The following is a 24,292-nucleotide window of genomic DNA, read 5'->3' on the forward strand; positions in this document are numbered from 1 at the left end:
AGACCAGGTCGCGGAAGAGTTAGCGTCCGACAAGGGACTGGGCGAGCTGCTCGAGCCGCGCATCTTCAAGCGGGTGGCCATCGCCATGTTCCTGCAGGTGCTGCAGCAGGCCACGGGGATCAACCCCATCATGAGCTACGGCGCGCTGATCTTCAAGGACATCACGAACGCCGGCATCTACTCGGCCTTCTTCCTCTCGGGCGTCAACTTCCTCAGCACCATCCCTGCCATGCGCTGGGTCGACACCTTCGGGCGTCGCCAACTGCTGCTCATCGGGGCGGTGGGCATGGTGGTCGGCCACCTCTTCGCTGCCATCCTCTTCAGCATCATCTGCGACGGCACCGTGGACGACGCCGGCTGCCCCGAGGTCGGCGGCTGGTTCATTTGCCTTGGCACAGCCTTCTTCGTCTTCAACTTCGCCATTTCATGGGGACCCGTGTGCTGGATCTACCCGGCCGAGATCTTCCCTCTTGGCGTGCGCGCGCCGGCAGTGGCTCTGTCCACCGCTGCGAACTGGGCCATGGGCGCGCTCATGACGGAGGTCGTCAAGCTCTTCCCGTCGCTCAACATCAACGGCGTCTTCTTCCTCTTCGCCGCGCTCTGCGCCTTGTCTGGCGTCTTCGTTTTCTTCTTCTGTCCGGAGACCAAGGGACTCATGCTCGAGGACATTGAGGCGCTTTTCCACGGCGGGCACAACCGACAGCCGCACCAAGAGAACGGCAAGTCTCCGGGCTTCGAGCAGATCAAGTCCCCAGCCGCGGAGGCGTAACAGCTCACAGACTGATCCTGTTGATCAATGAATGCTGGCGACGTTGTGTAGGCAGGATACAGACGTCGATGCGTGTTCATCCAATTCAAGTGTGCATTTGCTCTTCTTCATTGTCTTGCTGGTCTTGTCGAACAGGAGAAGAAGCCACACTAATCGAGTTTGAGCACAATGGAGATACCATTCATAGTAAGCACATCCTGTTCATGGTCAACGGCACTCTATCCTTCTATCTCGACAGTACGCTGCTCAACTGGGATGGCAGCACCACTGGCCTCCTTGGTGTTGCGTGCTGCATTGCAACTGCTCCCTGTATTGTTGCTTGTGCCGCTGTCTTCAGACTCACTCTCGTCCGTATCGGAAGCGACCTCCTCGGCAATAGGCGCGCTGTGTACGGGCCCTGCTGAGCGCCCACCTCCACGAGTTCGAGGACTTGCAGGCGGTGCTGCAGTCTGCGGATGATTCCGCTGCGAGTTGATTGCATTCGCGAACGCCTCGAGACGATCCTTCACCAGTGCCTGGTCAATAGCCTCGCAGAACTGGCCTACTAGTGCGTCGTGCTTGTAGAAGTGGTTGACTAGCAGCTTCTGCAGACTTCGCACGACCTCGGCCACCGTAAGCGTCCGCGGTGGATATCGCAAGACACTCACGCGTAAGATGATCTCCATGAAGTCCGTGAGGAAGAGCTTTTTGTGGCCCAGAGTCGTCATTTCGTCCAGCACCATGAGCTTGCACGCCAGGAACGGGTCCTTGACATCGCGCACGCGGAACGAGTCTGAAAAGATTTGGTACTTCTCTCTGTGTAGGGATCAACGTCGAGTTAGTTGCGCAGCCAACTTGGCAAGAAGGTAAGCCTTGGAACGTACAGGAGAGCGAGAAATTCGACAAGGTGCATGCCTTTCTTCTCGCCAGGCTTACAATATTTGCCCATGTGAGCATCGTACAGCTCTTGAAGCTGCGACAGCCAAGCAACGACGTCAGTGATAGCTCTTGCAGCTCCAGTATCATGACCGAAATGATACACCGTACCAGAGCAATGTGTTCTGTGAAGACGTCGCTAATCTCTTCTCTATAGAGGAAGCGCGAACGGAATTCGTTTGCGTCCTCCGGGGTTACGGGCAAAATGTTTTCCTGCAGTAGCTTGTCGACAGCTTTGGCAGGCGTATCACACACATTGGCTGCTCAACGCAAAAGGAGTTAGCACAGTCCTACCAACTTCAGCAGGCGAAGCACTTACTTCGGAAGTATTTGTTCGTGGCGATACGGATAACACATTCCAAGAACTCAAAGCGTGTGAGGCTGCGGTCTGGGTTGTCCTTTTCCTTTGCCTCTTGCGTGAGCTCAAGGTTGGCTGCCACGAACACGTTCTCTAGGTCGGGCAGCGAGCAGTACTCAGACGTCTCGTCCAATATTCGAGCTTCTGACAGGAACTCGGAGTAACCTGACCAAGGCACACACGTAATATCATTCTGTAATTGCACCGCCGCTGCCGGTGTAAGCGAGCCTAAAGGTGCGAGGTTCATGAGAATATTGTGGCCACAGTACCGCCGGTAGGCATTGCACACCGTCCGATACCAACGCGTCACGCTGACTTCCACTTCACGCCGCCGAATCGGATCCTTGACGAATCGATCAACCTTGCACTGCCGCCAGTCTGCAGCGCAGGCCTTTGCAATAAATCCGTCGGTGTCTACGTAGCTGCGGCACTCGGACTCGCGCTTGCGCCGCGCAAACACGCTTTTGTTAATGTCCCACTTGCCGCGCCGCTCACTACTCTTGCCTGTGCTGCGGGGTACTAACGTGTTGCACGGGTCTCGGCCCCCGCGCTGGGTGAGCCGAAGCACGTTCAGACGCTCCAGGTTCCCAAACACGTCGCCTTCCATTACCGCTGCTGTCTCGGCTTCCTCGTTGTCGCCCAGACTGCAACTGCTGGCAGATCTGCCTAGTGCTAACCGACGTTGGCGATGAACAGGACGACTTGGACGCGAACTGACATAGTGATAGCTCACGTTCGTCCTACTGGCCGGGTCGGCATTGGCGTCAACAACTGTAAAGAAATAGTTGGTAGCTCCGGAAGGAACAACACGCAGGGCGCTGAAGGAGACGCCTTCGCCTTCGCTATCACGCCGCTCCATTGCCACACCTCTCCAGTCATCAATAGACAAGTGCAAGCGAACCTCCATAGACGGAATAATTTCAAACCGGTCGGTAGTACCTGCGTACGGGCCTTGCCCAGCTGCAGGTGTCCACGTAAAGCGGTGCTCAGACCATAGACCACAGTACCAACATGAAGCGTCCACAATCGGCACGAGGTGCGTTGGAAACACACCCGACCCAGCATCGCTGTGCACTTCCTCAAACACCGCAACCGAGTAAAGCTTGTGCTGATCTCGAAGCCTTCTTGACCCACCGCCATCTTCATCGTGACTTTGGGCTTTGGGAATGAGGAACCCTCGCGAGTCCATGACGGCGCAGTTCCCGCTCATGTGCAGTCCGATGAGTGTCTGGTTGTTCTCGAGCTGCTTCGCCAGTAGGGTGCAGTCTTCGAGGTCAAGTCGGTTGCTCGACAGGTCCAAATGTGCCAGCACCTTGTTGTTCGCTAGCGAATCTGCCAAAGCCGTCACCACAGCACGTGGTCGCAGCACTCCACTAGAGGTGCCAGTAGTGCTGCCGTTCCCAGAAGTCGAGCTGGGACCTGACGAACTGAGGGCGTTCCACGACAGATCGCACACGCGCAGTGACGCGTGAAACTTAAGAGCCTCCACGATTTTCAGTGCTCCGACGCCACGCAGTTGGTTCCAAGCCAGGTACAACTCCTCGATACGCGCGTTTTCCTCGAGAAAGCGTGCAATAGCCAACATCCCTGGTGTCCCGAAGCGGTTCTCGGACAGGTGTAGCCGCACAACAGTCTGGTTGGGAGTGAGCGACTCGCAGAGCTGCTGCACTTCGCGGTCACGCAGACCCGTATGGGAGAGGTTCAGCGATGTTAGCGTCCGCGATCGGCGCATTAACTCGGCAAGTGCCCGTGATGATGCTGCAGCCAATGCGTTGTGCGACAGATTGAGCTGTTGCAGTCCTGCTGCGCCTTGTGCTCCTGCTGCCGCTGCTGCTGCAGTAACAAGCCGCGCAGCAACCACGTCACCGATCCGATTGTGTGAAAGGTTGAGCGATTCAACGCCCGGCAGCAACGAAAAGCCTTCACCGAAAGCTCCGGCGTAGGCGTCCCCCATTCGATAGCTGCTGAGATTGACTTCTTGCACGGTGCTGCCGCTGGCGTAGGACGCCGTTTTGTCCACGATGCGGCGCCGGACGATGCCCAGAGGTTCCGGACACAAGCGCAGACTGCGCACCGCTGCCAGGTACGTTGTGCGCGCCGACTTGGGGCGGCCACCCACGTCGCTGCTGGCCGCAGTGGCCGCAGGAGGAAGGGCCTTGTTGTTGTGAACTGTTTCTTGGCGGTGGAAAATGCCCCAGAAGTGCTGCATCGCCTCCGCGCCCATGTAGTTGGCCGGCACAGGCAGATCCGAAGCCGCGCCGCCGCCTTCGACGTAGTCGGCCGAGGGCTCCAAAGCCTCGAGAGGTGACGGCGGTCGCAGCCATTCGCTCTGCCGTCTCGAGCGCCGCCGCACCGGCACCAGCGCCGTGAGGAACGTCTTGGACTCAGTCGACGGCGGAGGTCTCGGCTTGAGCGTGGCAGGCTGGCGGGGCGCTTCGACCGCAGCCGGCCGGGTCTCCTCCTCCTTGAGAGCTGCGCGCGCAGCCGCCCGCACGGCGGTGGGCGTGACGGGCGCCTCCTCCTCCACGCTGGTACGACGCGACCGCGGCACGGAGCGGGACACGCTGTGTCTTGTGGCCTCGTCCTTCATCGGTGCGGCCGGTTCACTCGAGACGACAGTGCCGGAGTCATGGTCAGGAATAACTTCAACGTGCGGCGTGTATTTAGTGCGTGCATCGACTCTGCACCGCACAAGCCTTTGACGCCAGCCATGAGCAGCTCCGAGGCGGAGGCCCCCGAGCGCCTGCGACGAGCGGAGACGGTGCTGCGCCACCGCACGGCGCGTCTCGTGCTGGTGCTGGAGCAGTGCATGGACTCGCACAACCACCAGGCCGTGCTGCGGACCGCCGAGGCGCTGGGCGTGCAACACGTGTGGCTCATCGCGGCCAACGACCGACAGCGCAAGACGCACCCGGCCAAGAGCAGCGGTAAGAAGATCACCAAGAACTGCGCCGTGTGGCTCTCGGTGCGCGAGTTCTCGAGCATCGCGGCGTGTCTCGAGGCGCTGCGCGAGAGCGAGACGACCATTTGGGCTACGGACCTGTCGCCGCAAGCGGAGCCGCTCAAGGCCGACAACAAGCCCATTGAACTGCCCAAGCGACTCGCGGTCGTGATCGGACGCGAGACGGACGGAGTGAGCCCCGAGATGCTGCGCGCGGCGCACCGACGCGTATACCTGCCGCTCTTCGGCTTCAGCGAGAGCCTCAATCTGTCGGTGGCCACGGCCTTGGTGCTGCAGCGACTGCTCGACTGGTTCCCAGAGGTGCGCGGCGACTTGAGCCACGAGGAGAAGCAGAGCATTCGCGAGAAGTGGCACCCTCAGCTGGTAGGCAACCCGACGCAAGCAGCGCAGGCCGAGCCGTGGACGTCGGGCAGAGTTCCTATCCGCCCGCTGGACGACTTGCGGCGCGAAAAGCACGAGGCTTGGGTCCCCAAGAGCGTTCGACGCCGTGAACAGGACATGCCCGAGGTGAGAGAGCGTCTCGGGAAGAGGAAGCAGCCGGGAGGTGCGTCCCCGTTGGCAGATGCATCAGAGGACTAGTGTCTGAGTGATAGGTAGACTTTATGCATGAGTAAAGCACTCGTTGACTACCGAGTGGAGCTCACCTAAGCAGCGACCACCATTCGCAGCAGTTGCTGCGTTTTCTCGTCGTTCTTCGCGATGACAGCTTTGAGCGTGTTGATCTTGTGTAGCTGCTCTTTGACCTGCTCCTCCACTTCTCGGAGCTGCACTTGCAAAGGCTGCAGCGCCTCTTCCGTTCGCTTCTGCTCGTCGGCGAGCGCATCGCGTTTGCGCGCATACTCCTTGCGCCAGAACTCGAGCTCCTTCGACATGGCGTCCAAGTCTTCGTGCACGAACTCGACACTTTTGCCCACCGGATTCGCCGCTTGGCAAAGTCGCTGGATGTCGGCACGCAGCGCGTTCATCTCGGCCAGAGACGAAGCGACTGCGGCACTCGAGCTCTTCATGCGCTCAGGCTTGAACGACTTCTTACGACGCCCCAGCCGAATACCAGTCTCAGCTTCGTTCGTAGCAGCGGTGGCCGTATCTTCCCCTTCCTTAGCGCGGCGCGCAGCTTCTTCGGCGTTCTGGTCTTTGAGAATGTCGCGCACCAAGCGTCCGTGTGCACCGGCATCTCCAGGTAGAAGCGTAGAGTGAGGTTGGTTGGAAGTATCATCTCCTGCAGTTGCCCCGGCAGCTTCGTCTTCGCTGTCGGTGTCGTTGTTGTCTCCGTCCTTCATGATGCCCGAGACGGGAGCCGCCTTGGCATCCGGCACCATCAGCCGCCCCACCTCAGTGACGTTTTCCTTGAGCTTCGGAGGACGGCGCCTTGCAGTTGTAGGCCGCGACGTGCGACTCGTTCCACTTGTGCCTGGAGCGTTGCTGCCCATGCGGTCGTCCCCGTCATCCCCTTTTGATTCAGCTGCGCCTGCGCCAAAGCGGAGGTTACCGCCGTCGCTTTCGTTGTCTGCATCTCCAGCTCCGCTTTTCACTGCTAGAGGCTTAACTGGTCCGGAGAAGCTGCCTGCCTCGGCTTCTTTCGGTTTCTCTTTGGCCTCCGCAGCAGGCTGCTGCTCCGCACGCGGCTTGTTATCCGGAGGCGTACTAGAGCGAGAGGGTTGCCTCGTTTCAGGTGTACGCTCACGGCTATCGGGTTTCTTGACAGCACGGCGAACGGCTGTATCACCTGCTAATACGCGCTGCACGGCCTCGTTCGAGCTACCAGCTTTGCACGCCACCGTCAGCAGTTGGAGAAATTTGCATGTCGCCTCAGGTTCCAGTCCTGCTACGATCTTGGCAGGTTTGGCCTCCACTTCCACGTTAAGCTGGCAGCCAACACATAGGATAATCTTGGCTAGGTAGTCCATCTTGGGCCCCTTCTCCTTGATGGCACCGGAGTCGAGTTCTTCGCCGGAAAAGAGCCCCTCAGCAAAGCCTGTAGCCCGCGTGACTTCGGAAACGATGTCGTGCAGGAAGCGGAACGGCGGTTTCCCCAGGAGCTTGGGGGACATCTTGGGCTTCGAGATGACCTGCTCCACGAGTGTTTTCGTGCGCTCAATGTCGCCATTGCACTCAGCAACGCTCTGCAACAGCGCTTCGTCGACATTGTTGTCCTTGGTGCTGCTCCGACTGCGTTCCTTGGTGCGGTTAGCCTCTGGCGCTGCCTGTTTCGATGACGGAGGTGGCGCTTGAGCTTCTGCTTTGCTTTCTGCGCTACGAGGTGGGGGAGCTGCTGCAGTGGCAGTTGGCACAGCTCCTTCGGTGCTTCCTTTGGCCTCTGGCTTCCTGTCCGAAGCGCTCTCTCGCCGTGCCTAGAAAATGATAATGTTCAGTCATTTTGGTGCCAGTCTAATATTCCTGCAGACATACCTTCTCCTTGGCTTCAGCCGATGCGCTGCGATCTTTCGAGGACGGACGCGCAGCAGCAGGCGCGGCCTCCGCAGCCAGCGCCACTTGTCCGTCAGCCGAGAGCGATGGCACCTTGGCCAGCGCGGCCTGCACTGCCTTGGGCCAGTCCAGCGACTTGTCCTTGGCGGCCTGCGCGAGGGCCTGCAGCAGCAGGTTGGTGTTCTCCGGCTCGAGGCCGGCCACGATCTTCGAGGAGCGCACGTCCACGTCAATGCCGAGACTCTGGCCCACGCACACGATCATCTTGTCCAGGAAGGCGGTCTTCTGTGGCTTGTCCTTGAGGTTGGCGGACGCGAGCTCCAGGTCGTTGTAGAGCCCCTGGGCAAAGCCTGTGCTCTGCGTCACGGCCGTGAACACGTCGTGCAGGAAACGGAAGGGCGGCTTGGCCAGCAGCTTGTCGGCCAGCTTGGGCTTGGCGATCAGCGGCTGCAGCTGCTCCTGCGTGCGCGCGATCAGCGTCTCCAGCGAGTCCCCCATGGCGATGTGGATCGTGAAGGGGCGCAATGGCGCCGAATGTATCCATGTCGGATAAACATGGTGTCGTAGACACCATATTGTGTGACAATCATGTGGCATGCGACATGACGCTCAGATTACGACAATTTACTTTGCCTGGTGGCCGACATAGGCTGCCCCCAATAAGCCAGTGTGTTCTGGGCGGGATAAGTGACGTAACACAGCGTCGAAAACGACCTCAATCCGAGCGCAGGATGACCGTGCTGCTGTGGCTGCTGCTGCTGCCCGTGGCCTTCGTGGCGGCGCTGGCCAGCAGCGCCAAGCTGCGCAAGAACGCCTTCATCTGGTTCTCGTACGCGACCATCACGGGCTGGTACTACTTCCGCGTGCTGCACAAAAAATACACGGACACCAACAGCAAGGAGCCCAGCAGCCCCAGCACCTCCCCGCCCTCCAGCAGCACCTCTAGCAGTAACAAGACTCGATCTCCCTCGTATCCGCGCGCGTTCGAGGGCCCGCGAGACCCGGACGTGATCTACTTTGAGTCGCGCGACGTGGTCGAGAGGCGCCAGCAGGAGGAGCAGCACGAGCGCCTGGAGCGCAGCGGCGTGTCGGAGCGATCGAGCCACATGAGCGACTCGGGCTCCAGCGGCGGCTCGGATGCTGCCACGCCCACCAGCAAGCACAAGCTGGGCCTGTTCCACAGCCGCCGCAAGGCCGCGGCCGAGGAGGCCATGCGCCGCGTGAGCGACGCGAGCTCCGCGGACCTGCTCACGAACTCGGGCGCGTCGGAGACCAGCGGCTCCATGACACCCGGACGCAATAGCGCCACTAGACGGACGTACACTGGGCGAAAGAAGCCCGTGTCGTGGGCCGATTAATTAGCAGATGACAAGACGACGGAGCGGCGTGCACGCAGGACGTACGAAGAGCAAGACACAAGACAGACCAGTTGACGCCCGCGCGGCATGTAAACCAGGAAATGAAATTGCATGATGAAATGGTCGCCCCTTGCCCAGCGAGTTGTATGCCCTTGCCGGACCGGACTCTGCGCACTTTGTCGAGCATGACACTCTTTAGTTGAGTATAGCATCCATAGCAGATGCATTTAGGAATATCAAGTCGTGCGTCACTTGCAGACTCGACCCAGCAGCGGCATGTTCGGGTTCAACGTGAACAAGCTCAAGCCCAACCTCAAGATGGCGGTGCACCGCATCGGCATCGTCAAGAACAAGAAGGCGAACGCGGCGCTGGCGCAGCGGCGGGAGGTGGCGCGGCTGCTGGCGGACGGCAAGGAGGAGAAGGCGCGCATCCGGGTGGGGTTCCGCCCCAACCACAGACCTCGCTGCCTGTAGCTGACTCGTTTGCTATTTGCTGCTGTTGCAGGTGGAAGGGATCATCCGCGACGACTTCACGATGGAAGGCTACGAGATCCTCGAGCTGCTGTGCGAGCTCTTAGCCGAGCGAGCGGTGCGTCGGAGCTGCCAGAGCTCGACTGCTGTTGCTGGCTGGTACTTACAGTGTTGCTGCTGCTATTGTAGAACCTGATCAAGACGGAAGCCGATTGCCCCTACGACATGCGTGAGGCCGTGTGCACGCTCATCTGGGCGGCGAGTCGCACGGAGATCCCGGAACTCGCCGAGGTCAAGAAGCAGCTCACGAAGAAGTACGGACAGGACTTTGAGGCTGCTGCCATCCGCAATGTGGACGGCTGCGTGAACGAGCGGGTGATCCAGAAGCTCAGTGTGCAGCCGCCAAGCGCCTTCCTCGTGGTGAACTACATGAAGGAGATCGCCAAAGAGTTCAAGGTGGACTGGGAGCCGGACGAGGCAGAGGTGGCGGACCCGCTTGCACCAATTCCGGCGCCGACCGGTGCCACAGTCACGAGTGGGGCTGTGTCTGGCTCTGACTTTGCTGCACTTTACGCTGTGGTACGTTTGGCTGCTGGTTCATTAATCGGTTGTGCTCGGGTATTTCTAACGCTCAGTCGGCGGACTCCTATATTTTGCCGTGTGCAGGGCCCCCCACCCGGCAATGCACCGTCGTACCTGCCAAATGTTCCGTCGGGCAAGCCTGCGCCCTTGGAGGCCTCTTTATCGCGACGGTCAGTAGAAGGCTACACGAACCAGCCCACGCACTTCTACTCCACAAGGTCATCGCAGCCCGTGTCCGCGCAGCAGTACGACGACATTCCTCCAGAGCCGATGCAACCGGCGCCTGCCCCGTATGCTAAAGGACTTCCCCCTGCTGCCCCTTCCCCGGCGCCAGCAGCCCCCGCCGCCAATGGAGGAGGCGTCCCCGATTTTGACGAGTTGACTGCGCGCTTCGAGCGACTGCGGAAGCGCCAAGACCGCCACGACCAGGACAATGACTCCTTTACGTTCTAGAAGTGTATCAATATGAGCACGAGCTACTTCGTTTGAAGCAGTGGTCAAGCGTTGGCAGCATGGATGCATTGGTGTTGAAGTCAATCAAAGACTGCAAACTTGCCCTGCAAACCCAATATCCATTTTGGAAGGCATGAGACGAGTTCTAAGTTATGACGCACAGATGTACACCATCCCTCAAAAGTCAGCTCAAACATAATTGTTTTGGCTATGAGCACATATTTTTGTGGCGCTTAACAACTTGAACTTAGGCCACACCAATCGTACATAATGCGAACACAAGGCGCACTTCAAGATCGATCTCGAGCTCATTATCGAACAAGCCTCCAACCACACAAGCGGTGAGCATCGGCCAGACTCCAGTAAAGATCCTCTTCTAACGACGCTAACCTTTCGTTTCTGCGCCCCAGTCCCTCCTTTACCACATCGCCCAACCATGAGCTTCGTGTCCGTCGCCGCCGACTGCGACTTCCCCATCCAGAACCTTCCGTACGGCGTCTTCTCCACCAAAACCAACGACAAGAAGCGCGTGGGCGTCGCCATCGGAGACTTTGTACGCTTCTATCCACGCTTACATTAGCGAGGCTTGTGCTGCCCAACTGAGTGATCTTGTGTTGTGCTTAGGTGCTGGACTTGTCTGTGGTGGAGATGGAAGGCCACTTCGAGGGCTTCGACGCCGCCTGTTTCCACGACGTGCGTTGGCTTTAGACATTGGGGTGTTGCGATGCGACGTTGTGGCTAATAGAACATGTGATGTAGCCGACACTGAACAGGTTCATGGCGCAAGGACCCAAGGCATGGGCTACGGCGCGCGCTACCGTTCAGCGCCTGCTGTCTGCCAATGTGTCGACGCTGCGCGACAACGAGGCGCTCCGACAGCGCGCGCTGATCCCCATGCAGAACGTGCGCATGCACCTTCCGGCCAAGGTGGGCGACTACACGGATTTCTACTCGTCGCGCGAGCATGCCACCAACGTCGGCCGTATGTTCCGTGGGGAAGAGAACGCGCTGCAGCCCAACTGGTGCGAAATGCTGTTGAAGAAGCTTACCTGTGAACTTTACTAACGTCCTGATGCTGCTGCGTTTGGACAATTAGGCTCCACTTGCCTGTCGGCTACCATGGACGCTCGTCGTCAATTGTCACGTCCGGTACCAATGTGCGTCGCCCGTGCGGGCAGCTGCAGGCCGACAAGGCCGACCCGTCCAAGGGATCTGTGTACGGCCCATGCCGTGTGCTGGACTACGAACTTGAAATGGTACGCAGTGCTCACTCGTATTTTCCTGCATCAAGTTTTAACGCCTGTTTTTTTACAGGCTTTCTTTGTTGGGCCATCGAACAGCCTCGGAGACCCGATCACAATGAGCAAGGCGGAGAACCACATCTTTGGCGTGGTGCTGATGAACGACTGGAGTGGTAAGTGCGTCTGTTGCGCTGATAATATTCGGGGTTCTGACGACGCAATGCTGCTGATCTATTGGCAGCTCGCGATATTCAAAAGTGGGAATACGTTCCGCTGGGGCCATTTGGCGCCAAGAATTTTGCGACCACCATCTCTCCGTGGGTTGTGCCACTCGCAGCTCTGGAGCCCTTCCGCTGCGAGCCGAGTTTTGGCCCGGTCCAGAAGGACCCGACGCCGCTGCCGTACATCACGGACCCAAATTATGCCCGAGGTTCCTATGACGTCAAGCTGCAGGTATCGGTGAAGCCGGAGGGCTCAGAGCAGGCGTACACTGTGACCAAGAGCAACTTCCGCAACATGTACTGGAACATGAAGCAGCAGCTTGTGCACCACACGGTTACCGGCTGTAACATGCAACCTGGAGACCTGTTGGGCAGCGGCACGATCAGTGGCAGTACGGACGACAGCTTGGGCTCAATGCTGGAGCTGAGCTGGCAGGGATCCCGAGATGTCGCGCTCGGAGACAGCGGCTTGACGCGCAAATTCCTGCAGGATGGCGACACGGTGGCAGTCACTGGGTTCTGCCAGGGCGATGGCTACAGGATAGGCTTTGGGCCCTGCGACGGCAAGATCCTGCCTGCGCACCAGTGAATGAATAGCCATAGTGCTCGCTGACAGCCTTAAGGTGGCAAGTCACCTGCAGACTTCGATTTTAGGCGAAGTCCTGACCTCTGTAGCAGCTGGTTGAGCAAGCCAAACATGTTACCTCAATAAACGCACTGCGCCTGCTTCGTGCAACTAGATCGTAGCTTCAGCAGTTTTGAAAAGCTCCTTCAGCGGCACTTTCATTGACAACTCAGCGCGCAGAGAGGAGGAGGGAAACGTGAGGTCGTCGTCAAGTTCCAACGATGGCAGCTTGAGTCCGCAAGCGGCAGCTGACTCGGTCACTGCAGCCCCGGTGCCGGCAACGGCGTCAGACTCATCCACACCGTCGAACTCATCTTCCAGCAGGGAAAAGTCAACGCCTCGCGCATGCAACTTGGTTTCCAGAGCCTCTTTCCACTCGTCCACAACGACGCCAGCATTCAGCATGGCGGCCCCGCTACGGTCATTGTGCGCAGCGATCCGACTTTTGGTCTCGCCCTCTTCCTGGACTCCCAGCGGCGAAGCATCAGGTGCGATTTCCCATCGACCACGCAGGTAGTCAAGTTTCTGCTGCTCCTCGCTCGTGTAAATAGTGCTACCGCTCTTCTTCGCATGCTGATGGCTCGCTAGAGACACTGACGAGAAAGACTGCAGCACTTGCATCAGCATCGACAGCGACGGGTAGTTGTCACTCAAGTAGCGGAAGTAATCGTCCACGACGGGAAACTCGGCGCTGAACTCGCTCGTGAACACCCGCTGCGACGTATGCAGATACGCCGTGACCTCTCCTCGCAACAAATTCGGCTTGCGCCCAAACAGAGCCATAAAGTACGTGACGCTGAGATCACTCAAGGTACTCAACTTGGTAATATCGGTGCTGTTCAAGTCGCGTAGCCGCAGCCGCGGGTTCAGTGCATGTGCCACAACAAAGAGAGGCTGCTCCATTTGCTCCCAAACCACCTCCAGCGCGAGCTGCACGGCAACGAATCCCTCAGTTGCAGTGAATAAGGCACCTAACTGCACCAAAGTCTCCGACAGAGTCAGTCCAGCTCGGCAGCTGGAGAAGGCGTTCATGAAGGCGTGAAGCAGATTATACACACGCTCCAATAGCGAGCGATTCAGCGCATTCTCCACCAACTTCTTGGCATTCGCCGCTCCTCTTTTTGTACTCGCCTCGAAGGTCTTATCGTCGAGTAGAACTCGAATGAGTGTAGCACACGACTCCCAGTCACGAAAGGGGCTTGAATGGACACCGCCGTCCATTTCTGATAGCCGCTCCATCACACACGATCGAATGGACTCCAGCTGCCACACCTCAATAAGGGAAGATACGACAGTAAACATCTCCGCAGTAGCCAGCAGCTTCAGCATCGGAAACTGCAGCATGTCCTCCATGTCAGGCAAGAATACAACTTGGGGCCAGTGTGCGGGTGAGCGCAGGATGCCTACGGCGCGCTGGGTGATTGTGTTGTACGGCAGCACCACAGCCGCAAGAGCTAGCTTAGCAGAGTCCACACAGAGCCGAATATGGCCATCCAACCACCGAGCAACCTCCAGACCATGATCATGAGCCAGTGCAGCTTCCACACCAGCTTCCGGCTTCTGCGCTCGAAGAAACGAAAGCGACACGATAGCCTTCCCGTTGGTTACAACTCCATCAATCGCTGGTAGCTGCATGTTCCCTAGCTGCTGACTGGCCAGCAGGTTGCAGTGTAGCATAATTGGCCACGACCCCACTGGCGCAACAGGCAGCGTGTCGACAGCATCAGCAGAGAACGCAGACGCCCCAAGCTCGACAGGAATGAGTTCTTGCAGCTTCGTGAGCTCACTGAGAAGTGTCGCGTCGTGAATATCATCCAAGACGCATGCGCGATAGTCCGTTGCACTCGGGAGGAGATTGTCCGCAACTTCCGGCGCCAGAGCACGAAACAATTGTTTGGCGCTATCACTTTCCACCCACTCAAAAGGCAAGTGGTGTTCGATCAGAAGTTGCACCAGCGCACGGTGCACAGCGGAGGCATCTGGATGTGGCACTGGTGGTCCATTTACCACGTCCACCTTGGCTTGCTTCGGTTCCGACGGCACAGTCCCATCCAGCGGTGCTGCTTCTGCTGCTGCAGTTATAGTCAGTCCACTCATGCTCGCGCTGTATTCTGCGATAGCCGACGCGTCCTTGGGCACGTGGGGACACTTGGCCAAGTGCGTCTGCATGTTACTCTTGCGGCCCATGACAATAGTTGGCTCCATGGTCGCCTTCATGCTTTCGAGCGCGGCCTCAAACGCTTGCTGGCAGAAGTTACAGCGAGCGTAGTAGTAGGCGCTGTCCTTCTTGCGCTCAAGACGCGTGAAGTAGTGCCACTCGTCCAGCGCCAGCCGCGACGATCCGTTAGTGGCACCTATAGAGGCCACCGAGGGTTCAGAGTCTGTAGTGCTAGCAACGGTGGTTGCTCCTAGACCAGCCACGGCTCCTGCTGCCAGTGCGCTGAATACGACACTAGGCGGCACGCCGTTGCCGCGTTGATGCAGTCTGCGGTCCAGCGGCGGTAGCTCGCCCTTGAAGTGCGGACACAGCGACAGGTGCTTGCGCATCTTCTCGCGCCTGCCCACCATCTTCTCCGGCACGAACAGCGGCTTTTGGTCCTCTGCGGCTTCGTCGAACGCGTGTTGGCAGTACTTGCACACGGCGTAGAAGAAGTTGGACTTGCCGATGTAGCCTTCGTCCTGCAGGCGCGTGAAGTGTTCCCACTCCTCCATCATGCAGTGCTTGCCGCGGCCTCCACGAGACCCGCCGCTCTCCCCGTCGGCCCTGCGCTTGCGCTTCTCGCCGGGTGCTGGCGAGGCCGTCACCATAACTGACTTTGTCTCCGTAGTCGCTTCGGGCGTCGTCACGATCGTGGCGGAGGCAGCAGCAGCGGCCGCCGCCTGCGCGCTCTGCTCCATCTTGTACTGCGTGGCGTACATGGGGCAGATCTTGAGGTGCGCGCGCATGGCCGAGCGGCGGCCCGTCAGTTTGGTGGGCGCGTTGAAGAGCTGCTTCTGCTCGAAGCCGACGACGCAGTGACGGCACAGCACGTACCAGTACGATGAGTTAGGCACGCGGCCCTCCTCCGGCAGCTTCTGGAAGTGCACCCACTCGTCCATCGTGCAGCCCCGCCCCATGATATTGAAGACGCCGATAAGCCGATAGCTGAAGGGGAAGAGTTGAATAGCGTTTGAAAAAAGTTGGTGGCGAAGAGGAAATACTGCAAGGATAAATATACAGTGATCTTTGATGTATGTAATGTCTAGAACCGATCAAAAAGAAGTTTAAAAGAACTCTGATAACGTATTTTGGTTTGTTAGAGCCAGTGGCGTGGGTTTTGAACGCAACCAGTAGTGCAGACGACCAAGTTCCAAAGCCGCAACTTGGCCTACGTGTAGTAAGGCTGACGGAGTCATGTACTGTGTGGTTTGGTGGCTCCTTTGCTGTGTGGTCTCAGAACTCATTGACAAATGTCTGGATCGTCATGAAAGGCGCCTTTCATGACGATCACCAGCACGCTCCGGGGGTCGACGACTACGTTAGTAGTGGCTGTGCTGCGGTCACTATGCCCTCTACTTCCTACTGGATGGGGGGTTGGCTAGAGACTAACTGTTGATGCTGTCCTGCCATGTAGATATGATGCTGGACGACGTCCCAGCACGCAGTCGTACTTGATCATCTCGCGCAGCACGCCGCTGACGCCCACGATGAGCACGCACTTGGGCTGTCTGTGCGCGAACATGAACAAGGTGCAAGATCATCTCCTGGTACGAAAATTTGTCGTGTTCCGTGAGCTGGCTCACGCCGTCCAACACAAGCATGATACCGTACGTGACCGACTGGAACACGAGCATGTCCTGGAAGTCTGACTTGCCCCGAAGCAGCACCTCCATTTCGAGTAAGAACATCTGGCCGGGCCATACGGCCTCCGTCTCGCTGAATCACTGCTTCTTGGTGGACATAGAGGCTGTAATCACTTTTAAGCGCTTGACGAGAAGCACTGCGGCTGCGGCTGCGTCGTGGCGAAACAAAACAGAGAATTCTTGCTGGCCGAGCCTCACCAATTGTACTTGCCTAGCTAAAAATTGCAGGCTGAGGTTTCAATAAAATTGATTGCCACTACGTTACGAAACACAAACTCATCGCGTAAAATGCAAACACATCATGAGACTCGTCCTAGCTAAATAATAAACGTGGTTGCTTGTTCACCAGGGTATCTTGGCAAGGATTGCATTGATTTTGTCGTCATCAAGCAGCATATTGCGTTTGAAGTCCATTCGGCGAGCAACACCAGGCAGGATGAGAGCCTTGGACGCAAGCAACAAAGCAGAGAAGTAAAACAAGTGAGTACACGGGCAAAGTGGTCAACCGGAAGTAATGAGTCCTTGTTGATCACTGCAAAAGGGCACTACACCTCACTCGAAGCGCTTCAGCAGCTACAACTTCAACGGGTCAATGAGTCCCGATCAACTGAGTCTGCTGGCACAACTTCGAGTAAGGCGTACAAACCCCAGCACCCTACGTCCAAAACCTTCATCGTCGAGTAGCACCGCCAAACATGAGGGAAAGGAGGTAGTGAGCCTCCTTCCCGTGTCGCCACCACCGCTTCATGTTGCTGGCTCTTGCCGACTGCGACGCAGTCGAAATTTCTTTCTTGATTCTCGTCACCAACGTCCTTGCTTGGTATCAAGTTGTTTGGAAGGCCAGTCTTGGTTACCGTACAGGAGAAATGAGTCCCCCGTCGCGCAGCTTCTGTGGTGGAGCGGGCTCTCAGAAATCGATTCTGAAGGGCTCGGTCGGCACACACAGCGCACTTCACACACTATACGTCGCGTGTGATGCGCAGAGTTCCCGGGTTCTTGACTAGCGTGATTTCTTGGGATGGGGTGGGGGTTCAGGCTTATGCAGCTAGGGTCTTCAGCTGGGGTGACGTCTGCGTGTAAATCTTAACGCGACATCGGGGTCTTGTAAGTCGTAGTGTGGTGTAGGGAAACTCATATTTGCATGGATCACCTGGTCTGGCCCAGTTGGATTGTTTGTGTTGTTGCGTGGAAGCCGCACTAACGATGTTTTCTGTGAATTACAACACCACATTGAGCACTCCCCGCTCGGCGTGCAGCTGATGGTCCTCCAGGCGGATCCACTCCTCTGCGTCCAGCACCCCGACAGCATCTCTGCGGTCCACGAGAAAACGTCGCGCAGCTCAACATTCTCGTTTTGCAGCAGCATGTAGTCGGCCTGCACGTGCGAGTACTTGGCCTTGAGCTGGGAGTACATGACCTCCCGCTTCTTCAGAGCCAACCTGCTCATTACATCTGCCGCGTTGACCATCTCGCTTCAAGCTCGACACGGCCCTGACACAGGTGGCCGAGAGCTCCTCGCTGCCGTACAGGACCGAGTGCGAGAGCACCCTGTACATTGGCGAGACGGACGGTCTGCTAGGTGTACTCAGCTTTACCCACAAGCTCGTGTAGTTGAAGGTCCCGGCGAGATCGGCTAGGAGGTTGCCAAGGAGATCAGCTTCGGCGACCCGGTGCGTCGGATGTGGACGTCCGTGAGTTCACGGTCGTTTAGTCATTGTCGGCGCATATCAATGGAGTGAGAAGGCGTGTTGGTACAAGGGGTGGAAGGCAGCGATGCTGTTGCTGTGAAGACGAGTTTGGCGACTCCAAGGCAAATTATATTAACGGAGGCGCGAGTGCTGTGGTGTAATGAGTTCTTTGGGCTCGATAGCAAATTGAAAACTGAGATTAGCTAGACTGCTTGCATCTACATCTTTTCAACTTCAAAATGGCAAAAGCAAATTCAATGTGTCATAATGTAAACTCAATTTGACAACAGATAATAAAAGTGATATTATACAGGAATGTCGTGTAGGAACACGCAGAAAATCTCACTACCGAACGGTATGAGTCCCACCAACAACACACGCTTCCCTCGCGAAAGGTCAGCGAACGTTGGATCAACACCTGAAGACCAGGAACGATCCCTTACACCGGGTTGGTTGTAAGCGCCTCTGTATACCAAGGTTGAGTTCGGTCAACCTTAAAACCTGCACTACTAGCCACGAGCGAGGGCTAGAATGCAATATTGCGCTTTCGCGCGAACCCCCGCAGTCCCTCAGAAGGAAGGGTACCGGCAGTCACGCCTGATACGGGTTTGCCGAGGGTAACCTCGGCGGGTAGTGAAATACACTTGGGAACACTCGGGTTCCACCAATATATAGGGACCGACACTCCTTGTCGCCCCTAACTCTCGGCCACTCCTATCTCTTGGACTGACCAGCAACAAACTCTCGGTTCAATGTACCTCAAGCTCGCTGACAGGCATCCCACGCAGCCGAGCGTATCCAGACCCTAAGACAAGCTAGCTAGACTTACCGAAGACGGACTTGACCCTTGGTGGCTTGTGGGGAAGACTGCTGATTTATTTCTCTTATTCTACAGCTCTGGGAGCCTCTGTAGGTCATCATTTGGCTAGTCCTATATCTCTATACAAATATCAAGTGTAAACAGATCTCTGTGGGAAATCGTATAGCCGGCTCTACACAGCCGAGGGTACGACACGAAATGGGTACAAACGAGGCTTTTAACCTCGGCCGGGGTTTTATTAGACCCAGCCGAGACCTCGGTCACTATTGTTCCTAGGTCACTATAGCGCGGGAAATGAGACCCGCCAATCAAGACGCTCTGTCGCCGTTCACTGAAAGGTGCAACGTCAGCCAAACCGTGACAGTTCGGCACCAAAACCCAACGCCACAACTGCCCCCGCCTCGACGCAAGCTTCCGCAAGTAGTGCGCGTCGCGGCGCCTCTTGATCGCGCCCTGATGGCTCGCCGCTCGCCGTTGCTCAACCGAGCTACGGCCGCCGCCCTTCATGCCCTTGATGCATCCGGAGAGGTTCGTTTCCTGCTTCTCGTTTCTTCTTCATGCTCTTTGAGCCTTGCCTGACCTCTCGGTGCTTGTATCCATCTTAATCCACGTTCACAGGACGCTAGCGGCACTCCATCCGCTGCTTCTGGCTCCGCCGGAGCTTCGGTGACCGTTCCTCGGTCGCCGACTGCCACGCCTATGGCTGCTGGCGAGGGTGCAGAGGGTTCGCCCCCACCCACGCCTCCGTCATCACCGGGGTCTTCCCCGGTGTTGGCGTACCTCCTTGGCGCCACCCCGACGGTTGTTTCGACACCGCCGGGGTCGCCGACGACCCACAGCGTCTCGGTTGGGTGTCAAACTGACCCCACCGGCGGTGATCTACCCCGTAGTGCTCAAGCCGAGCCTTCGGAACCCTCGTCCATCGAGCGGCAGCTATTTCAGCTGGGTCACCTGATCGTCGGCGTTGCGCGCCAGCGTCCACGACGCGTCGACTCTGTCCTGGACAGTCGGCTGGAGAGCGCCACAGATCTCGGTGAGATTCTGTCGGCTGCTGTTGCACCTGCTCGGCTCTCGCTCGCCGAGTCCGAGGAGATCATCTCTCTGCGGGATGAGATCGCTCGGCTGCAGGCCCAGTGCGCCGACTCAGAGGATCGGTTGCACGCAGAGGTGCAACAGCGTGAGAAGATCGAGGTGTTCTGCACCCAGGCGACGAGCGACAGCAACCAGGCCATGGATGCCTTGCGTCAGCTCCGCCAAGATCACGTGGCTCTCACCCGGCACCACAACGCTGCCAATGCTGCTCTCGGCCACCACGCCGACATCGTGGCAGGCCTGTCGGCTCGTGCCAAGGCTGCCGAGACTTCGGCGGCAGCCTCCCAGCGACTGATCCGGAAGGATCGAGAGCGATTCAAAGCTGGCCTCGTTGCCTACCCAGCGCAGCTGGCCAAGCTTCGGAGCGACCTCGCTGCGTCTGCTCAAGCCTCTGCGGGTGCGATTCCGGCTCAGCTGCAGGCTCTGCAAGAAGAAAATGCGAGCCTGAAGCGAGCCAACTCTGTCTTGCGCCGTCACTCGGCCGCCCACGACTTGGACGTGGACACTCTGGTCCTTGCCTCTGCTGGTAAGTCTTCGGTCTCCACTTGTTCGGTCGTCTCTCATCATCTAACTCATCATGCTTCCTCTGTCAGGTATCACCTCAGAGGACATCGACTGGGAATTGCTCGGGCTGTCGCCTCCGAGCATTTGCTCTAAGCGCAGTCGGAGTTCGTCCTCCGAGAGTTCGGAGGACAGCCCCGATGCTGCCATGGACTCTGGCGACGAGACCAAGGCTCCAGCCGAGGTGTCTGCCGGCGCCGGGGATGACAGCGATGAGTCGGACGACTTGCCGCTCATCCCCTCGGTCTCCAGGCGTCGGCGTGACCGGCGCAAGCGTCTCCGACAGCGCAGCTCTTCTCCGAGCTCACTGTCGAAGTCGGCTCTCCCCGCTGGCAAGCGGTTGGGCCGACCGTCGGTCAACCTTCGAGCTCGCGCTCAAGGTGGACCCTCGGGCGCTTCTGGGTCGACTCCAGTGTCATCTCCCGTGCCTGGGTCGACCCCCACACCCTCACCGAGTCTTTCGGCGGGGCCGTCACCTGGTTCTCCGGCGCATACGCCTGCCCCGGATTCTTCGGTGCCTCCATCTTCGGCCGAAGTCGTTGACTTGTCGGGGGAGGAGGTCGTCACCGAAGCTCCGGTGGCTGCGGTTCCTGCGTCCGGGCCATTTTCATCGCCGGTGATTACTCCACCGCGGCATGACGGTCGCCCGTCGCGCAGTGCCTCGGTGCTGGCTAATTTGCGCTCGATGAAGGCTCTGGAGACTCTGGAGGCTTCGGACGACTTTATCCTTGGCTCTGGCCAGTCATCCGAGGCTCCCCAGGCTCCTAGGACCCCGGTGGCTCCCACCAGTGGTGGTGTCATTGCCCCGGGTCCGGTCAGTGGAGTTGTGCCGTCGCCTGCCGTTCTGGTGACCTCGGTCGGCCCGCCAGTTTCGGCGCCACCCTCGGTCTCGTCGGTTCCAACACCGGCGACTCCGGTTGGGTCGGCTGCGGGTGCCCCCGAGACCTCTGCAGCGTCGGCTAGTCAGCCACGCGCACGTCTTTCGGCGGCTCGGTCTGTGACGCGTCGTGCGCACTCCGAGGTCACGGCTACGCTGTCGACCGCTCCAGGCACGGACCCGAACTCGTTCGCTCCGGCCGTGCCGACGGTCCCCGGGAGCGTGGATTCCCAGCGTCTTTCGATGCTGGCGAACCCGTTCTTGACCCCTGGGTTCACGGCACCAGGCGCACAAACTGCCTGGTGCCAGATCCAGAACCAGAGCGTGACTCCGCCTATTGCAAAGGGCGTCGAGTCCCCGTGCTCGGTTGCTGGGATCCGGGCCCTGGCGGATTGGACTAATCCGGCTCATCCATGGCAGCAAGTGCGCCAGAAGATGCCGGAGGTCCCATGCCTATTCGGGCTGGACCAAAATCCGCCGGGGTCCAAGATTTCGATTCGCGCAAGTGGGTTGGCGCGCACAGTGAAAATGTGGCGCCAATTCCAAGGCGTCTCGACCGACCGGACGGAGAAAGCAGACCTCGGTCTTGCTTTGTGGGAGCGGCGCCACTGGGTCCAGGTAGCTGCCGTTGAGACTTTTCTCCGGAGCGAGGCACAGAGGCTTGGAGCGACCGATCCGTCGGTCGTCGCCCTCCGTGCCGCCTGGACCGAGTACAACAAGGCCCGTAACCTCCGTGCTGATCGCATCCGCCAACAGATGCTTTACCGCTGTTGGGAATGGTGCATCGAGCGCACCGGCAAGCCTCGGGAGTCGATCACCGAGTTCTTGCTGGAGCCCACGTACCTCCAATATTCGTTCGAGGTAATTGAGTGGGCTCCGGCGTCAGAAGATTGGCTCGGAGAGCTCGCCACGTTGGACGACAGGCAGCCGTGGCGCAATTGTTGGGTCGACGCGCCGGCTAGCCACCCGTTCAACACCACGTTCGCCCCATGCAACCCTCAGGTGCCAATGTTCGTGCCCCGAGGGATGACTCAGGCGGAGGTGGTGTCGGGTTTGATGGTGGATCCTTCGTTGCCGTCGGCGTCGGTGACGGCTCCATGGGCTGCTCAAGCTTCTGTCGGTGGTGCTTCTGGTCGACCGAGCCAGGAGGGAGAAGATGAAGGCGTTTCAGAGTCTTCTCCAAGTCACTCCTCGGTCCCAGCACCGGCCGACGAGCCGGCAACTGCTCAAGGGTCGGATCTGGATGTTTTGGCTAACATCGCGTCGAACACTGAGGTCTAGGCTTCGGTCTGGTCTCACTAATTTTTCGTTCGTTCCTCAAGCTGCTAGTGTGCCGTCCGAAGCCCGTAGTCATCCGTAGCGGCAGTTCTTGAGCTCCAAGTAATTCCATTTAATCCAATTCCATTCGAAAATCGTTCACGTCACATGTAAATATGCAAATTCGATGCAGTAGCAGTTTTCGTCTGTCACTGCGGGCTGAATCATCCCCGCAGGCAGTTCATTCGTCAACCGACGTCGCAACCAGGCCTCGTCAGAGGCTTGGTAGCCATCAATAGTCGGTCACTCGCAATTTTGATACAGTAGCAAATTTCATCTGTTGCTACGGGCTGTATCACCCCCGTAGGCAGTTCAACTCTCGGTAGCTCTCCAGATTAGTTCTCGTCAGCAACTTGAACCATCTGCAATCGTCGTTCGCTGCGCCGAGTCCGCAGATAATCATAAAGTAGCCCGCCACATGATAAATTTGAGGCAGGCTCCCACGTGGGCTCATCATACCCAATCCACTTCACCTTGAACTCTCGGACAGCGCGGCTAGTGCCCGTCGACAGCGGGGATCGGTCATCGAGGATGGCTTCTACCTCATATTCGCCAGCGAGCTGGTCTGGCTCCCAGCTATCTTCAGGCAACAACTCCTCGTCGAAGTCCAGTCTCGTATCCTCGGTCACTTCAGGTGCTAACCGACTCTTCGGTCGGTCTCCAAATTCGTCGACGGCCTTGAGTCGGGACACGTGTACCACCGGGTAGAACCTATACCCACTTCGGTCTGGCAATTCCAACTCGTACGCAAACTCTTCGATCTTTTTCTTGATCCTGAATGGTCCATGCCATCGATGGGCGAGTTTCTTGGTCAACCCTGGCTTGACTCGTTCCATATACAACCAAACTCTGCTTCCGGGTTGGAACAGAGACCTCGGTCCTTCGACAGTGGGATCAGATGTTGCCCCCGTCTCCACCTGTGACTCGTCAGAAGTCTCGTTTTCGTCGACATTCGGTACTGCAGCTCTCTCACGTCGCTCCAGCGACTCATTGTGTTCTCTCGCCCTCCGAGCTTTCTCGACACTTTGGTACTCCATTGCCATTTTCCACGAGATTTCCTGTTGCCGGTTCACTTCTCGGCGCCATGCCAATGCGTCAGTCTGGCCTCCGAATCCTCGTTTGAGTGACGACGACATCGCTCGCAGCGTGGATTGTGCGTCCCACCCATGAACTAGGTAAAACGGAGTGTCCTTCCGGGTGCCATCTTGAGAGTTGTTGATAGCGAAGATCAATCGCTCCGCGATCTCGTCCCAGTCTTGCTGCAGCGGGTCTTCTGCGTACACCCGCACCGATTGCATGACCGTCTTCACCGACCTCTCTTGCTGTCCGTTCGCCTGCGGTCGATAGCTCAGGGTCGCTCTTGACCGAGACTGCATCATTTCTGCAAAGGCCTGGAACACCTCGCTCATGAAGCGAGGGTCTCGGTCATGTCGGATCAGAGTTGGTGCTCCGAATCTTCGGTACACGCATTCCTCGAAAGCCTGTGCGACCTTCAGAGCGGTAGTGTCTGACATAGCTTTACCCATGACAAATCCTGTGAACGCGCACTGGAACAGTAGTAGGGCTGAGTTGCCCCGACGAGACTTCGGTAACGGTATGACGAAATCCATCGACACCATCTGGAACGGTCGCTCTGCTAAGACATTTCCTGGCGAATAGACTCGGAACTGTGGTCGGCTTTTGCTCGAACTACAGTCGGGGCAGGACTTGAC

At 58.1% G+C, this 24,292-nt stretch overlaps 8 protein-coding genes across 8 annotated transcripts; 4 read left to right on the plus strand and 4 right to left on the minus strand.

Annotated features, from left to right (window-relative positions):
- Nucleotides 1-987: 987 nt before the first annotated feature.
- On the minus strand, nucleotides 988-4,632 carry KRP23_10819 (NLR family CARD domain-containing protein 3; the record flags this gene model as incomplete). The annotated part of the gene is made up of 4 exons (XM_067881303.1): nucleotides 988-1,564; nucleotides 1,633-1,721; nucleotides 1,796-1,944; nucleotides 2,004-4,632. The coding sequence occupies 4 exons, from the start codon at nucleotides 4,630-4,632 to the stop codon at nucleotides 988-990; spliced, it is 3,444 nt and encodes a 1,147-aa protein (XP_067740627.1).
- A 120-nt stretch (nucleotides 4,633-4,752) lies between these two features.
- Nucleotides 4,753-5,583, plus strand: KRP23_10820 (tRNA (guanosine(18)-2'-O)-methyltransferase; the record flags this gene model as incomplete). Its single annotated transcript, XM_067881305.1, has 1 exon — nucleotides 4,753-5,583. The coding sequence occupies one exon, from the start codon at nucleotides 4,753-4,755 to the stop codon at nucleotides 5,581-5,583; it is 831 nt and encodes a 276-aa protein (XP_067740628.1).
- A 65-nt stretch (nucleotides 5,584-5,648) lies between these two features.
- On the minus strand, nucleotides 5,649-7,929 carry KRP23_10821 (TRAF3-interacting protein 1; the record flags this gene model as incomplete). The annotated part of the gene is made up of 2 exons (XM_067881306.1): nucleotides 5,649-7,355; nucleotides 7,414-7,929. 2 exons carry the CDS (start codon nucleotides 7,927-7,929, stop codon nucleotides 5,649-5,651), a joined length of 2,223 nt encoding a protein of 740 aa, XP_067740629.1.
- A 233-nt stretch (nucleotides 7,930-8,162) lies between these two features.
- KRP23_10822 (uncharacterized protein) lies at nucleotides 8,163-8,789 on the plus strand (the record flags this gene model as incomplete). The annotated part of the gene is made up of 1 exon (XM_067881307.1): nucleotides 8,163-8,789. One exon carries the CDS (start codon nucleotides 8,163-8,165, stop codon nucleotides 8,787-8,789), a length of 627 nt encoding a protein of 208 aa, XP_067740630.1.
- Nucleotides 8,790-9,065: 276 nt separating this feature from the next.
- KRP23_10823 (IST1-like protein) lies at nucleotides 9,066-10,295 on the plus strand (the record flags this gene model as incomplete). Its single annotated transcript, XM_067881308.1, has 4 exons — nucleotides 9,066-9,224; nucleotides 9,295-9,378; nucleotides 9,450-9,839; nucleotides 9,927-10,295. 4 exons carry the CDS (start codon nucleotides 9,066-9,068, stop codon nucleotides 10,293-10,295), a joined length of 1,002 nt encoding a protein of 333 aa, XP_067740631.1.
- A 133-nt stretch (nucleotides 10,296-10,428) lies between these two features.
- Nucleotides 10,429-12,346, plus strand: KRP23_10824 (Fumarylacetoacetase; the record flags this gene model as incomplete). The annotated part of the gene is made up of 8 exons (XM_067881309.1): nucleotides 10,429-10,437; nucleotides 10,579-10,636; nucleotides 10,706-10,848; nucleotides 10,920-10,988; nucleotides 11,055-11,317; nucleotides 11,392-11,551; nucleotides 11,610-11,709; nucleotides 11,778-12,346. 8 exons carry the CDS (start codon nucleotides 10,429-10,431, stop codon nucleotides 12,344-12,346), a joined length of 1,371 nt encoding a protein of 456 aa, XP_067740632.1.
- Nucleotides 12,347-12,493: 147 nt separating this feature from the next.
- On the minus strand, nucleotides 12,494-15,499 carry KRP23_10825 (uncharacterized protein; the record flags this gene model as incomplete). Its single annotated transcript, XM_067881310.1, has 1 exon — nucleotides 12,494-15,499. The coding sequence occupies one exon, from the start codon at nucleotides 15,497-15,499 to the stop codon at nucleotides 12,494-12,496; it is 3,006 nt and encodes a 1,001-aa protein (XP_067740633.1).
- A 468-nt stretch (nucleotides 15,500-15,967) lies between these two features.
- KRP23_10826 (Spermidine synthase 1) lies at nucleotides 15,968-16,255 on the minus strand (the record flags this gene model as incomplete). The annotated part of the gene is made up of 1 exon (XM_067881311.1): nucleotides 15,968-16,255. One exon carries the CDS (start codon nucleotides 16,253-16,255, stop codon nucleotides 15,968-15,970), a length of 288 nt encoding a protein of 95 aa, XP_067740634.1.
- Between the last annotated feature and the right edge of the window lie 8,037 nt (nucleotides 16,256-24,292).

Source organism: Phytophthora ramorum, assembly GCF_020800215.1.
Source record: "Phytophthora ramorum isolate Pr-102 chromosome Unknown Phyram_PR-102_s0011, whole genome shotgun sequence".
Classification (NCBI taxonomy): Eukaryota; Oomycota; class Peronosporomycetes; order Peronosporales; family Peronosporaceae; genus Phytophthora; species Phytophthora ramorum.